General features: G+C 38.3%; 2 protein-coding genes across 4 annotated transcripts in view; both read right to left on the bottom strand.

Moving 5' to 3' along the window:
• Positions 1-1,293: 1,293 nt before the first annotated feature.
• Positions 1,294-7,938, bottom strand: LOC106958776 (kazrin-A-like). The gene is made up of 7 exons (XM_015050861.1): positions 7,635-7,938; positions 7,440-7,558; positions 4,196-4,427; positions 3,988-4,089; positions 2,726-2,892; positions 2,264-2,405; positions 1,294-2,096 (listed from the first exon to the last, which is right to left on the bottom strand). Exons 1-7 carry the CDS (start codon positions 7,743-7,745, stop codon positions 1,938-1,940), a joined length of 1,032 nt encoding a protein of 343 aa, XP_014906347.1. The 5' UTR covers positions 7,746-7,938; the 3' UTR covers positions 1,294-1,937.
• Positions 7,939-9,386: 1,448 nt separating this feature from the next.
• LOC106958774 (kazrin-like) overlaps positions 9,387-15,323 on the bottom strand; it is a 55,161-nt gene continuing 49,224 nt past the window's right edge. For 2 of the 3 annotated variants that reach the window (XM_015050858.1, XM_015050860.1), the window contains one exon: positions 9,387-14,978. In XM_015050858.1, the coding sequence (XP_014906344.1) occupies positions 14,808-14,978 (171 nt within the window). In that variant the 3' untranslated portion in view covers positions 9,387-14,807. The remainder of the gene's footprint in view (positions 14,979-15,323) is intronic. The other variant, XM_015050859.1, reaches the window with a different exon arrangement.

Genomic DNA, 15,323 nt, shown 5'->3' with positions numbered 1-15,323 from the left:
CAAAACAGCAGCACAGGGACAGTATCACACACAAAAACTTAAACATTAAAATATACAACAAAGAGTACAATCAAGTTTTAGAAGCATCTGCATCAGAATTTATTACTTTCTAGGATCTTCAGAAACTTAAAAGTGTTCAGAGAGACCAGCTCTTGGAAATGTAAGACCTTCTGTGACTAATTCCAGGCCAGGTCAATGGGACTTTGGAAAGATAGCTGTTCTGTGAGCATAAGCAGTGTTTTGGTTGATATAACTGAGTGGGCATGTATTTATAATTCTAGTTGCTTTATGAATTAGGATATAGTATTGGTTTAGTCTTCTGGAGGACAGAGGAGAGTAATATACCCTCTCATATCAAAACAGTGGCACTTTGAGACTTGTTTTAAAACTCAGAGTACCATGATACACTGAATCAAGCATATACAGTCTCTTAAAGGAAATATGTAGACATGCATACAACTTCCCCATAAAACAAAATGGGTGAAAGGTTGCAGAAACAACATTTATTGCAAAATAAAGGCCAGTGTTTGGTCTAAATATGAGACTTTTGTCAATTACAATACAAAGATATTTAGCCTAAGAGAAAACCCAAAATCTAGCAAGATTGTCATAGGTATGCAACTTGTCAGCTTTGATCTTGAGTCTAAAAATTGAATGTGACTGGATTCAAAGCAGGCTATACGTTACCAAGTGAATTTTGAACAGTACTGAAGGTTGTATTGAATTTGAGGAGTACCACTTCTTGTGTGCTACCAGAAAAACAAATGTATCATCAGCACACAGATAAAAAAAATAGCGTTGGAGAAAATATGGGTAACGTCATTAATATAGATTATAAAAAGCAGTGATCCAAGAATTGGCAATTGAATAACACCCTCTAAGATGTTCACACTTGTGGAAATAATACCATCTCATTTTTACACTCTGGGATCTGTTAAATAGCTGCAGGGTGCTCTGGAACTCATCTATTAGTTACTCACTTTATCATCAAGTTGGGACCTAGAATCTGAAAGATCTTCAAAGATGTAGTACCACATAAAAAACTAGATAAAATAGTGTTTAAGGTCAAGTACTCTTTTAATTGTTCATTAACAGATTCCAAAGCTTCAGCTAAAACAAAACATTTGATTTCTTTAACTCCTCCTGCTTCTTGGTTGTCAAACAATAACAGATGATGGTCCCATCCTGTTTAATCTCCCTTCATCTGAAGGACGATATTACTTCATCAATAACATTGCAAGTGAAATGTAGTTTCATCTCGCTGCGTCTTTGAGAAACATTGGCTTTTTTTTTTGTATTATTTGAAAAATTACTTTCACTGGTCCAGATGTGTTTGAATTATGATCTTTATTTTATCACAAGCATTCTTTATCCTTTCATTTTCAAAACTTTCATTTCATTTTATCACAGCACACATCTTTTGTTGGCATTGTAAAGTTTACTGCACAGTATAGATCTCCAAAGGAGGTGCTACATTTCTTCAGACACAATGGTGTAATTGGACATAAAAAAAAAAATACACATAAAAACTTACAAATTTTATTTAGATTTTTCTCAACTGTCCACCACATTAAGAAGGTGTCACAATGGAGAGAACGTGACGAAACAAGAGTATTTAACACCGTAATCTTTTTCATTTTTTAATCTTTAAGTAGTCTGTATAATACAAAGAGTCAATTCTTTGGGTAGAATAATCAGTTTGACTGTCGGTGTTAGTCAACATAAACAAACCACCAAGAAACATTAATACACATAATAGAAAAATAAGTCTGTCAGTTCTTTGACATAAGGGCAAAAAGAAATGACAGTCCAAACCAGCAAATAGCTGCTTGTGCACAATTTACTTAAGTCAAGAAACTTAAAAAAGAAAACCAAACATATTTTATTCAAAGTGCAATCTGTCCAGAGTATTCACTGCATTTCCAGTCCTATTGCCATCACACGTTTGTGATCTCGATGCTTGAGTATCCTCGGATTGGGCTTCCTTCGGATCTGGAGGGAGTGTGATCTCGAACTTCCTGTGGTAAGGAGCCAAAACTGCTATGGCAACTCAGGTCCCGCCCACCCCGCTTTTTGGGGCTGAGCCCTATTGGAGGCTGAAACATTAAAACCTCATCACCGCAAATACATACAGAGACATATATTTTGGTAGATTTACATTCTATTTGTTGCTACAGTAATATCTGCAGTTAACTCAAAGACGTGAGCTGCACAACAAAGGTTGAAATTGAGAGAAAGTCTTTTGTTTCTGAGATAGATGTACCTTCACAGCCCTCCTTCGTAAAGAACCCTCGTCATCTGTGTGCCGGGCGTTAGAGCTGGGAGGTCTGGTCAGAGAGTTCTGCCGAAGCAGCGATGGTGGAGTTATCGCACCTGAAAGATCATAACTTTGCTGTGTATTTGCTCTACAGGGAAGCAGGAAAAGAAAGAAGGTTAATACAAGTAGCATTTGGAGAGGGCATAATTCACCTTTGTGAAGCATTTACAAATGAATAGAACATTTGCATTGGAGGTCATAGTAATGTTTCTTAGCTTGCAGCTGGGTGGGTAAAACTACCCACGGGTAATATTTGGTTAAACGAATATTTCTTTTTGACTGGTTTAATATATTCTTGATATTTTTAGATCACCAGTCAAGGCACGATGCGTCATGTTCTCTGTAACTCTAACGTTGTTCATTTTTTCTGCAGCCTGCACATGCTGGACATGAACATTTGCAGCCAACCTGGCTGAGCTGATCAGTGCCATCATCTCCTCATCAAGATGTCGCCGGACCATGTGTTTGTTGCTGGGAATTCCCAGTGCTGTCGCCATTGAGTCAGTGTTGAAAGACGGGTCAAGCATCATAACAGCTCCATGAACTCCACTACTGAGGAGGCTGTCAGCGTATTCCTGGTAATAAACATAAAAAAACAAAACTTAACAGACTCTTAATGTTTTTTTTTTGTTTGTTTTTTTACTCCTTTGTTCATTGATGTATGGAAAAAGTCCTTCCATTGATTTACCTCAATGTAAAGTGAAGTCAGTATTATTCAGGATAAATATAAACTTAAGTATAAACCCATACAATGCCAGATTAGACATCCTTATCTGTGACTGTAATCAGTGTCACAGGAAATGCTTGTCCAGCAGCAACAATAAGGAGGATGTGATCTGACAGGTGCCGTGGCTATTTAAGGTATGGTAACAAAGGTCGTTTTCAGTCTGCTCCTTATCTCCCTATGAAAAAGAACTACCCTAGTTTATCTAACCCTATGACGAAACAATTTTCACTTCAATAAAGAAGATCTACTTTGAGTGTTTACCATCACTGCTTCCTTCCCTCAATCAGTTTTATGGTCTCATTATCTCCTATTATAGACTGTTGAAGAAAGAGAAAACTTACAGGAAATGTACCAAACAAAAAACAACAACATCTTTTTGGTAATATCCTTTTAGATTCAACAGCTGCATTTGCTGCCGTTGACCACAGTGTTCTCATCTCTTGCCTGGGGTACAGTGTTAGATTTAAAGGTGCAGAACTGGTTTTATTCATACACCAGTGACAGAAGTTTCAGTGTTGATTACAGAAACTGTCTGTTCATCTCAAACCCTTTTTCGTGGCGGAGTTCCTCAGGGTTCAACCCTTGATCCACTTCTTTTTGCTCTGTGCCTTCTCTCATTGAAGTCTATTCTGAGAAAAGATGAGTGCCAGATTTACCTGGACATATAAGCAAATAATTAAAATCCTATCAGCTCTTTATTTAGCTGTCTAGAAGATATTTTTCTAAGACTCTTGACTAAATTGCATTTGGATTCAGAATATGTTGTTTTCATTCATTTCATTTTGATAAGTAATTGTTTTGTGCACTTTCCTTTGAACTTCTTTACCTTTGGGCCATTGGTTTGGTCCAAATTATTCATTTTAAATTATTTCCCAAGTGGGTTTGCTTGAGTCTTTCTGACCATTTAGACTTGAGAATACTGTCTTTTTTTGTGCTGTCTCACCTTGAGGTCAATATCTTTGATCCATTTCATGACGCGATGAGACGTCCATACCAGCGGATCCTCATTCTCGTGCTCACACTGTATCCGGCGAGCCTGCAGCACCTGGGACATTATTTCGTGAAACACATTTTACCCAGTTGATAGCTTCCATCACTTGTTTTGTGCACATTCAAGCAGATCCATCCCCGAAGCTCTTTTTCTTGCTCACCTCCTTGTTGAAGTTGAGCGACTGCAGCAGTTCGATGCCCAGCAACAGGCTGACCTGATGGAACTTCTTGGTGATGTTGAGGTGACGTTCTAGGTCACGGCGGGTCAGGGAGTTCAGCATCCGCCCGTCCACCAGGTGAGTGTGGAAAGCCTGGGAGTACTGAGGCAATCCCACGTCACTTAACCAGGCCTTGGCCACCCAGTGGTGATCCAAATCTGCGGCCTTAGACAGCCTACAGACAGACAAAGGGTTATTCATGGAGAAAATTGCAATATACAATGTTACAGTCTATTAAGTAGAAATGACAAGGCGGATCACGTATATGTATTTATTGGAGTATTGCTACAATGACAACAGCAGAGCTTACCGTTAAATTAGTTCTCAAGGATTATTTTATTCTAGAGTGACACTGTAACTAAGGCTGTTTTATGAGAAGGTTCAGGTGAGATTTATATCACGGCACAGCACAGACACAGCCCTTTCAATGGCATTCTTTTAACAGCAGACGGTGGGAATTCTGTCTGTTTGGACTTATCAGCAGCCTGTGATACCATTAACCAAAGGATTATGTTTTTCTGGTTGGTATTAAAGGAACAGCTCTTTTCTGTTTCAAGACAGGTATGAACTTCTCTGTCAGTCTAGGAACTCAGTCCTCTTTAGCAGCCAGGTGGACAGGACAGACAATTTCATTGTCAACAATGAAGCTTCCGTAATTTGTGTAGAAGCAAAACCAGTGCTGCACGTTTAATCCCAACACAGCACCCCGGGCAAGAGATAAAAACACTGTGATCACAGTAGCAGAACATCCAGGCTTGTCTGCCAGTTTAAGCCAAGTAGCAGTAAAGCACTTACCTGTCTGGCTGAAATTAAAACCTCAGAAAAAGTAGACTCAGGTAATCTGATTTAGAAAATCTAATTGCGCCCAGTACAGATGATTCATTCATTTATTTTATTTTTTTTTTAATTGGGGTCTTATTTTATTCTGGATAATTATCTTAAGTTTGACAAACAGCAGTCAATTTTTTTTCCAACTACTACTCAATGCTAAAGAAAAACCTTAACTCTCTTTTAAGGATCTTGAGACGATTACTCATGCTTTTATCACCTCTCGGAACGATTGCAGCTCTCTACACGCCGGGCTAGCTTTGTCATGCCTGCAAGTAGCTCTAGTTGGCACAAAGCAGCATGAACACTAGCTCCAGTCTTAACATCTCTATATCGGCTTCCCATGTGTCATTGCACTGATTTTACAGCTTTATTGCTCACTTTAACATTTTTAAGTGGTCTAGCCACGTTCTGTCTTCACAATCTCCTCAATATCCACACCTTTCAGGGTCCTCCAGTCACTCAGCCAGTTTCTCCTCAGTGTTCTGGGATCAGTTAAAATGTTGAGGTGATTGAACATTTGCTGTGGCAGCCCAAGAGAGTGGAATACGCGACCTCTACATGTCCATGCTGCTCACATTACAATGTATTTTAAAAACTAATTTTTCCCCTGGCCTTTGACATAAGAGAAGCTAATTAGTTTTTAGAAAGGATTTATTGTTTTCATTTATTGCATTACAGTTTTATTCTACGTCTTCTATCTTACAGGTAATTTGTGAGGCACTTCTGTCAACTGTTTAAATATGCTGCATGCCGTAAATAAAACTGTACTTCATTAACTGTGTCATTTTCTATTTTATTTAAATTTCTATTAATACTTTGTAGATGTGTTTCTATGTATTTTATATGACTGCATGTCGTAATTTTATGATCAACTGATAAATACATTATTTTGTTCTATGCTATTTGGGTGGAAGCTAATTGGTTTTTGCCTCTTTCTACACTGTTACTAGTTTTACTATTTCTCAATATCTTTGATCTCCATTTTAATTGTGCAAACTAGACTGAATAAATTTGACAAACACTAGCAGGATGATAATAGAAGATAAAGGATAGACAGCAGAGACAGATGAAAACTACAAATATCTCGGAACCATACTGGATAAGTTAAAAAGTTATTCAGAGAACTTGCAGTTAACCTGCTTAATTTTCATCTGTTAAATTTTAATCTGTTTGATGTGTTTTTAACTTCTTTGTACACGCGCTTTGGAAAAACTCAGTAAAAGGGTGAGCAATGACTGTTTTGTCTCTGAAACTTTTATATCTTTTATATATAAAACTTTTATATCAATAAGTTACTGAGATTCTTCTTTTACAGACCATTTACTGAATCTGTGTTGATGTTTTCTCTTGTCTGGTCAAAAACTCTGGTAAAAAAAATAAATCCATTAAGTAGAGAAATAGATACAATTCTGGGACTTGAACAGTTCAGTCTTACAGACCTGTTCAACTGACAGAATCAGGAAAACCAAAGGCATTATTTCCGACAGCTCTCATTATTTACATGAAAAGTTCCAGTTTCTGCTTTCTACAGCTCAGACTTCTTTGTATGAGAAGTATTATTAGCACTCCTTTGTTTTTCTTTTTAATGCAGCACAAGACAGGACTATCACTGGCATTTGATTGGTTGGTTTTTATTTATTCTACATTATGAATGTTGATAATTGTTGTTGGATGACTGTTGGTACTCTGCCTATCTTGTATTAACTGCTTTTGATGTTGCTTTGATTGTTTCTTAGTTTTTATGTCTTTTTTCCTTCCTTTTTACTCGCGGTAACATTAATTGCCCTTTAGGACTCAAAGCAACCTGAACCTGATGTGGATATTTAAGTTTTTTGCTGAATCTATGACCAACTTGAACTGCAAACGTTGTGACTCCTTGCATTTCTTTCATAAGACGGGTACATTACTAACATTTTCATGTGATCAAATTAAACCTAGAATGTAAAAAAAAAAAAAAAAAAACTCATAAAAAAGAAAGCCCTACCAAATATAAGCCTTATAGAAGAATAAATCTACAAATTTATGTCAAGCTGAAAGAATCCTTCTGTGAACCTTAAAAAAAGAAAAAAGAGGCTTTGACAAATATTTAAAGGCCTGTCACTAAATACCTGATATTTCCTGACAGGAAATAGCAGATAAATCACCACAGTACAATTGTAGCAAATGTTATGTAAAATATCAGATGGGTCTGACCTGCCTCACCCTGCAAAACGAGAATTTCTACTCTATTTTTTGGCTTTTGAGATGACAGGTTGGTTTTTACTTCAAATGACCAACAGATGGCCCTCTATGCACACGCTGCCATGTCTTATAACGCTCAGTTTCTCCAATGAGGCTGTTTTTAGGCCTTCCTCACTCTTTGCCATTCTCAGCCTCTCTGTAATCCTCTATGGCCAGGCGAAGTTTCCGGCGGTGCATTAAGCTGCTGACGCCCAAACCCAGCTCCAGGTCTTCATCCGTCAGTCCCAGTAAGACCTGGAAAATGTTAGAACGGACCCGTTACAACCCCTCCTGCTTGGAAGCTTGAGATGAAACCCGCAGCTGGCGTTACCTTTCCGCTCTTGACATTTTCCGAGCAGGTGCGGATGTACATAGGCATTGCCATAACAACCTCCAGCCAGGCCTGAACGGTGCCAGCCCTCCACTGAGACATGGGCGTCATCCTGGCCAGCTCCACTTGCTGGAGGCGGTCGAGCTGGTCCTCCGACCCGTCTGACAGGCTGAGGCGGGTGGAGCTGTAGAGGCTGTCTGAGTCTGGGTGGGTGAGGGGGATGAGGTTCAGATGGGTGATGTGGGTGAAGTTTTTGAGTGGAGGCAGGGGTGGCAGTGGGTTTTGTGAGCAATGATAAGAGCAAAGGCGTTAATGCGCCGCAACAATAAGAGGTTCAATGTGAAAAAAATAAGCCCGTTGGGAGGGAAATCATTTTCTTTCATTACAAGAATGTGCTTGGCAGCTATAGTACTGGAAACAAGGATGCAGCTTTTTATTAACAAGCTCCTCACTTAAAAAGTCCATTAAGTGGAGCATCTGTTTGAGCTTTTAAAATAACATGACTCATCCATATAAATAAGCCTGCAGGAACCCTACAGTTAGGCGATGTGTGGAGTATTCTCATGCATCTTATATTACATCAATGTCCTGCTGGCACCCTGAATGGATGTAAAGCTATCCCCCCTGCCGATTTGCAACGTTTATCAAAAAAAAAAAAAAAAAAAATGATAGATAAAACATTTACATTTTATCAATAAATTATGTTTTCAGGAGGCAAAAAAAAAAAAAAAAACGCGAATGAAAGCGTTTCCCTTACTCGAACAGCAGGTGGCGACATCCTCACAGTTCATTATGCATCGCTTCCTTGTATTTGATGTACACAGGAAGTGTGTAGCGGCAAAAATAGCCACACGACTCATGAATTACATTTGCAAATCTTTGAATTATTACCATGCATTTCAACACACCTATTTTGTTTGCCTCGCCCTATGAAAGAACATTAGCCACAGCCTTCAAGGCTAAAACAGTGAGGCTGCTGGGAAACTAATGAGCCTAAGATAAAAGCATCCATCTTTCAGCTCAGTCATAATGGACAATGCAGAGTCTTTGTCCTTGTTCTCTGCACATTCAGCATCCATTTTATTACAGTGAATATATATATATATATATATATAGATATACATCAGATTGAATATTGTCCTCTGTCAGTCACAACTTTTGAGATTTTGCTCTAAGCTTTACCCAGAAGAGCCCCAAATAAAGAAAAATGTATCATTTTGGTTCTTCTTGCTTTCTGCGTCTCTGCAGTAATAGGCAAACACAAAACTAATCATTTGTACCGAGTTGAGTGTGTTGACTCAAAAAAAGATTTAGGAGTGGACCGATCTTTGTAAACTTTCATTTCATACCTTGTGATTTAAATCAAACTGAATAAATCGACTTTTTGAGAAGAACTTCTGTTTTTCAAACTTAAAGTTGCTTTTTTTTTTTTTACTATGAAAATCACACTGAAACACTGAAAGAAAACCCACTTATTGCAGCTTATTTAATGGTGCTTGAGAGAACTAAGCCAATGAGCAAACCTGTTATTTGTTTATCAGAAATCTGTTACTGGATGGATGATTTGACTGAAAAGTAGACCCAAATCATGAAAGTATCAAAATTATATTCCATAGATCAAATACAACCCCCTCTATTTGTGCCTAATCGTAGCTTAGGAAACCCTAAGCCTTGCAGGGTTTCCTGTTCTTGGAGTGATCGTTTGGAATTTACTGGATTTTAAACTTTATTTGTTTAGATAAAAAAATAAATAAATAAAAAATCTAATTGTGGTCACAGCCTGTGCTTAAATGGTAGACATCATGAAACATTTAGAGGCAATTACTCCTCAGCACAGTCGTGCAGGTTCCGACTCCATGGCCCCACAACATTTTCTGAACGTTTTCCCTTTTCTCTGTCTGCCTGCTTTCCTCTCACGTTACGATAAATAAAGGCTCCTAGTATCACAACAACAAAAAATACAGATAAAATATGCTGACTGAAAACTCCTCTACCACATTCTGTTAACTTGGTTTGATAGGGAGGTTTGAACACAATCAGTCATATTTTAGAAGAGTCACCCGACCCAGATGGGGATGAAAATCTTTATCGATGGAAATAGGGTGCAAATATAAAATCTTCTGAAATAAATCAACTATAGGTGAGATATTAACACCATGTCAGTTTAAATAAACTAAAGCCTGCAACAGAATACAGCCTACTCTATTAGAAAATATTTGTTGTTCTGCATGTCTGTCTGGCATAACAACATGACAAATCCAAGTCTGCATTTGTTTTTTTCAGTAATAGATTTTGAGAACTTTTGGGATGATGGTGGAATATGAGAATATCATCATGGATATAAAGTCAAACAAAAACTGATCTATACTGCAGAGTCTCTATAATGATAGTGGCATAAACAATATTTTTTTGACCAAACCAAAACAAACTATGCACAAAACCATGGACACCGCTTTTGTTTGATCTGGGTAATGTGTCCTGACTGACCTTCAGTGACCTCCACTCATGCATTCAATAATATTTTTTTAAAAACTGCAGCAGCAAAATTGGAAATTAATCTGACATAAACCAACACTACAAATATTTTTTTTCATTCTTTTTTTTTTTTACCAATTTTGCTAGATTTGACATATTTTTTGAGCCCAAGTTCTTAAACAAACAAAAAAAAAAAAGAATTTACCAAGATGTGGCTAATAAAGTGACTTGCCAATATATGTCATGAAACTTACTGTTGCTCTCAAAAGCCTGTTTCGGCACTCACTTTCTGTTTCACACCGTTACATCTTCTTTCTATAAAGCAAAACAAAACAAAACAAAAAAACCTCTACACTTCAACTTGAAGAAGTGCCAAGTCGGGTCAGAGTGTGACGTTGTTTGAAAGTTAGAAGGTATCTGCCAACACAGTTTGCAACCCAGTGCAACGCTTTGTTGAAGCAACAAGAAATCGTCTTTCCTCCAAACTCTTTGAATGTGACTGGTTGCTTCTTGGGTCGCTCCACTGTGTTGAGAGTAGGATGGGAGTTTGACAGGAAGGGGTCAGAGTTACAGGTTAGTGGTCACGTTGGTACACACCATTATTGACACCATGCGCTCACACATGAGATCTGACATGGCCTTATCTTCCCTTATCCCTTTTGTTTTGACAAAACTAATGCAGCTTTTTGAGAAATGTAGGGTGGGGGGAAAATTAGCTGGGAATGAAGAAATCAGAGAGGGGAACAGAGGAAAAAAAGGCCATTTGAAGGCTGCACACTGCAGCAACCCCACGTTAAAAACGGGACAGAAGTAACAACAAAAAAACACATAACACAAACACAGGAAAAGAGAGGACAGCCACATAGAAATCATTATCCCTTATTTTATTTTAAAATAATATTTATTTTTTTATTGTTTGTTTTCTTTTTTTAGCGTAACGTCGTTGCCATGCCTTAGAAAGTTGCTACTATCTACTTCTAAATATCTCAGTTCCACACTGAGGCCTACATCTCTGACTTTAAATAAAACTCTTCAATAATAATAATAACAATAATATTCATCTCATTTCTGTAATGCTATCTCATTTTTACAAAAAAGTAAAATATCTGTGGAAGAATAAAAACACACCCCGTGGCTCAGAATATGAAATCATACAATGCTGCATTTGATATGTAGTTTCCCCCCCCCCCAGTCAGCAGGTAAAAACTGGTTAAATGAAAACATAAAAAGTAGCCTGTATTTTTCCTATATACTATTTGATAATGAACACCTTAACTGGTTGAGTTGTTCCTATAAATACAGCTGAATATGCGATGATTTATCTTTGAATTTCCTAAATGTTTCAGATAATCAAGCAGGTGAGAATGTCCAGCCATATGTTCTTGTCTTAAAACTCAAGCGTGCTCGAGTTATGAAGCTTCACAAGGCTCCATGACTCAACTCTAGCACACTAGCTAATCCGCCTCTGAATCATAGAAAAAAAAAAAAAAAAGATCTTCAAGTCAAAGTTTGGAATTAAATCTGAACTAAAGGCTTCGGTAATGACTTAGAGTAGGCTATTTAAAACCCTCCAGTGAGGCTGATTTACATACTGGTGCAAAGAAAAGTGGGCTAAATTCCTCCACAGTGATGTAAAAGACTCATTGCCAATTATCATAAATAGCTGATGGAAGTTGTTGCTGGCAAGGGTGGAACAATTAGTAGCTGGTTTTAGAGGGCAATTATTTTTTCACGCAAGGGCAGGATGCTTTGGATAGCTTAACGAATTAAAATCATAATTTGAAACTGCATTTTATATTTACTCAGGTTGTCGTGTCTTGTATCAAAATTAGTTTGATGATCTGAAACATTGAACTGTGACCATGTTAAAAAAAAAAAAAAAAAAGTCTGGCAGCAAATACTTTTTCCAAAGATCCTCTTTTCTCGTAAAGTCTGGTTAAAAAAATAGCTCCAGTGCCTTCTTGCACTGTTTTGGGGTGGTTTTTGGTACAGCTAAAGAAAACCCAGTGATAATTTAATGTCAGGGAGAGAAGAGATTTCCAGTGGGGGCAGTGCAGACTCCAATTTGATCCAGGATGAAAAGAATCCTGTGTCTCTGGACATTCTTTGGCTTGAAGAAATGTTATTAACCTTTAACACAGAGCTAATTGCTTTTTTTTTTTTTTTTCCCAGAAGAAGCGTAAAACAAAAACTGTCTATGGAGCTCAGGGGGTCACCTGGAAAGCAATGCTTTTACTTGATTAGTATGCTTAAGACCTGATTTCTAACCTTCCGAGGTGGCACTCATCAGCGTTGGAGTCTTTTGTTTAATGTACGCTTCTTTTAATTGCAGTTCCAGTTATTAATTAAAAACAACTTTGATTCCAGCGGTCTAGCAAAAGTCTTGACCATCGGTTTTATATCTAGCGTCTAATTTTAGAAACATAATCCAACCCCAGCAGCTTTTCGGAGTATTAGCATAATGATAGCTGCGAGCAGCGGCGAGATCAAGTTAAAAGAAAATGGGAGGAAAAACTATGAATGATTTAAAATAGTGTTGGTTTCTTGACAGCTTTGCTGATCTTGAAATTTCCAAATTGATTCCCACTTGGAAATGTTGCCTTGGAGATGCAGAATATGGCTAAATTGCTAAACCACAACAGAGTAATCAAAGAAAATTAAAGAGCCGAGCTTAAAAAAAAAAAAAAAGGATGCATTTGAATCTGACAAAACCACGAATAAACATCATGAAATCAGTAACTGGCCTCTCTTTTTTTTTTTTTTTTTTAAAGTGCCTTCTTGACAACATATGCAACACAACCCTCTCAGCATGCTTTGGGGGTCTGAGGCTATTTGCATGCATGTTCCATGTTCAGGTGTGTGCATTGTCTTGCATAAGTATCCCTCGAACGTTTGGATATTTTGTCACATCACAGCCACAAACTTCAATGGATTTTATGTGACGGACTGACACAAGAGCAAACCATAACCGTGGAGGCATTCATGGTTGATCTAAAAAAAATCTGAATGATGTAGAAACCATTTAGCTCTCTTTACTCCGTTACCCCATAAACGCCGATGAAACCGTCTAGCGATTACCGGTTACCTGATTTATACACACACAGTCTCTTAGAATAAGCCAAGCTGATCTATCAAGGACGTCTGAGGACACTAGTGAACAAGCAACACCATAGAGATCAAGGGTCACTGCAGACACATCAAGGTTAAAGTTGTGCTGCAGATTAAATCCGAGTTGGATTAAAAAAAAAAAATACCTTTTAAAATTTTAGCTCGTCACAAAGCAATGTTAAACGAGCCATTAATACCTACGAAAGCACATGTGTCAAACTTGATGCTCGGGGGACAAATCTGGCCCACCATAGCTTTTTATGTGGCCATCTAGACTCCAGATGCTAAATTACATTAATCACAGAAATTCACGCATAATCAATGGATCATTTTGTCATTCTAGTGCATAACTGTTAAGTTTGTTTCAAAATTTCCGCCACAAATTGTGAAAAATATTGGGAACCTTCTCCTGTAAGGGGCAGTATTTCTTCTCATTTTACAACACTGTTGCCTCAGCCTCATGTGATGTCAAATAATTAGCCGGTCCGTGACCGATGCCATTTTGCAAGCTCTCAGTTAGCGTGATCTCTGGTCAGGTGAAAACAGAATGTAACGTTTTGGCCCAACATGGTAAAACACTTTGGCAGCAGCATCATGATTGGTGGGAAGCTGGTTAGAGTTGACAGAAACATGGATGGAGCAATCCTGGAGTAAAAATCTGCTATCGATATAGAACAGATATACAACCAGAGCATCAATTGGATGGAATTAGATAATTAGTTATTTTGCAAAAACGTGGAGAAAACAAAAAAATGAATACCTTGGCAAGGCACTGTACGTTCTATCTTAGCAGATAGAAATCTTTTTTTTTTTTTTTTTTTTTTTTGCATTTCCTGTTTGGCTTCATCATTATTATTGAACAAACGGTTCAGCGTAGAAAGCTGACCCCGTGCTCAGCGGCTCTTTTGCAACCAGTTAGAGCCCCTGTTGAGTTTTCGTTTTCTGAGGAATGCGATAAATGATAATCGAATTGTTGTTGGAACTGAGGAGTCTGCATGTTGCCTACAGGAAACTGTTCTCATCATGGCTGTGTGAAAAGGGAGGGGAGGACCAGGCAGGACAAAAAAAACAAAACAAAACAAAGGGGCTTTGAGTTGTGAGGGGAATTCATGTCAAAATGAACAAAAGTTAATCGGAACATGGAGACATTTACAAGCACAGAGTGAACAACAACCGTTGTTATTTACAGATACAGCAGTCCTTCAAGTTTCCAGCTTTTTGAAAACAAAAAGTCAAGAAGAAGATCCAGGAACACAGCTTTGACAGAGCAAGTCCACATTGTTGCTGTGTTTTTCTATTTACAGAAGTGTACATACGTACAGGTGCAATGTGTTCAATAAGAGATACACTTCGGCAAAGCAAGACGCGCCTCTGGCTCCTGACTCGGCCTCTGACCGTTGGCCTAACCACGCACGTGCACACCAACACGCACGCACACACACACACACACGAACATGTACAATTATCCCCCTTGTTGTGGGGCTAAACAGGCGCATGTATTATATTATATCTATACACTCCGACATCCGTCCTCTCACACATTAAATGCAACGTGGTCCACAGGTGGGTTCACTCAGAGAGCTGTGCTTTTTACCAGTCTGCATCCTCTTCTATGTAATAATCGGGTGTGGAAGTACCATCAAACAAACCGGGGTCCAGAGACTTGCGTTGCTTTCCCCGGGCAAAGACACGCGACAGCGAGCCCAGCCCCATCTTCTCTTTCTTCTTCTTACGCTTCGCCTCCTCCAGATCTTCTAGGGACTGCAGGAGGAACAAGAGAGGAAAAAAAAAAAAAAAAACTGAACTGACGACCACAGAAAAGGAGAGTTACAAGAGCAGAAAGGTTGCAAAAAAAAAAAAAATACCAAAAGAGATCACGACAGAAAGGAGAGATGAAACTTTTCATGCTGTTGAGCACACACCTATTTACTACCCAATTCATTTTTGTTTTATTTTTGTTTTTAATCCCCAAAAAAAAAAAAAAAAAAAAATCATATCACGCCTCCAGAGTGAGTGCACGACAGAAATGCATGGGGGCAAATGTGAACTCAGCCAAAAGGACGGCGAGGGGGAAACGACGGCGGCCAGGCGGTGGAACAGTCAGCA

Source organism: Poecilia latipinna, unplaced genomic scaffold, assembly GCF_001443285.1.
Source record: "Poecilia latipinna isolate Pla-1442-1.1 unplaced genomic scaffold, P_latipinna-1.0 Scaffold1015, whole genome shotgun sequence".
NCBI lineage: Eukaryota > Metazoa > Chordata > Actinopteri > Cyprinodontiformes > Poeciliidae > Poecilia > Poecilia latipinna.
The sequence above is the reverse complement of the archived record's forward strand: the minus strand, read 5'-3'. Positions and strand labels throughout refer to the sequence as shown.

Bases quoted from the DNA above. Each gene is read 5' to 3' on its own strand.
- LOC106958776 (XM_015050861.1), bottom strand. From the start codon at position 7,745: ATGACGCCCATGTCTCAGTGGAGGGCTGGCACCGTTCAGGCCTGGCTG. The intron at 7,559-7,634 runs GTAACGCCAGCT...AACATTTTCCAG, and splicing joins AAAATGTCAAGAGCGGAAAG to GTCTTACTGGGACTGACGGA. The intron at 2,097-2,263 runs GTACATCTATCT...TTAATGTTTCAG, and splicing joins TACGAAGGAGGGCTGTGAAG to CCTCCAATAGGGCTCAGCCC.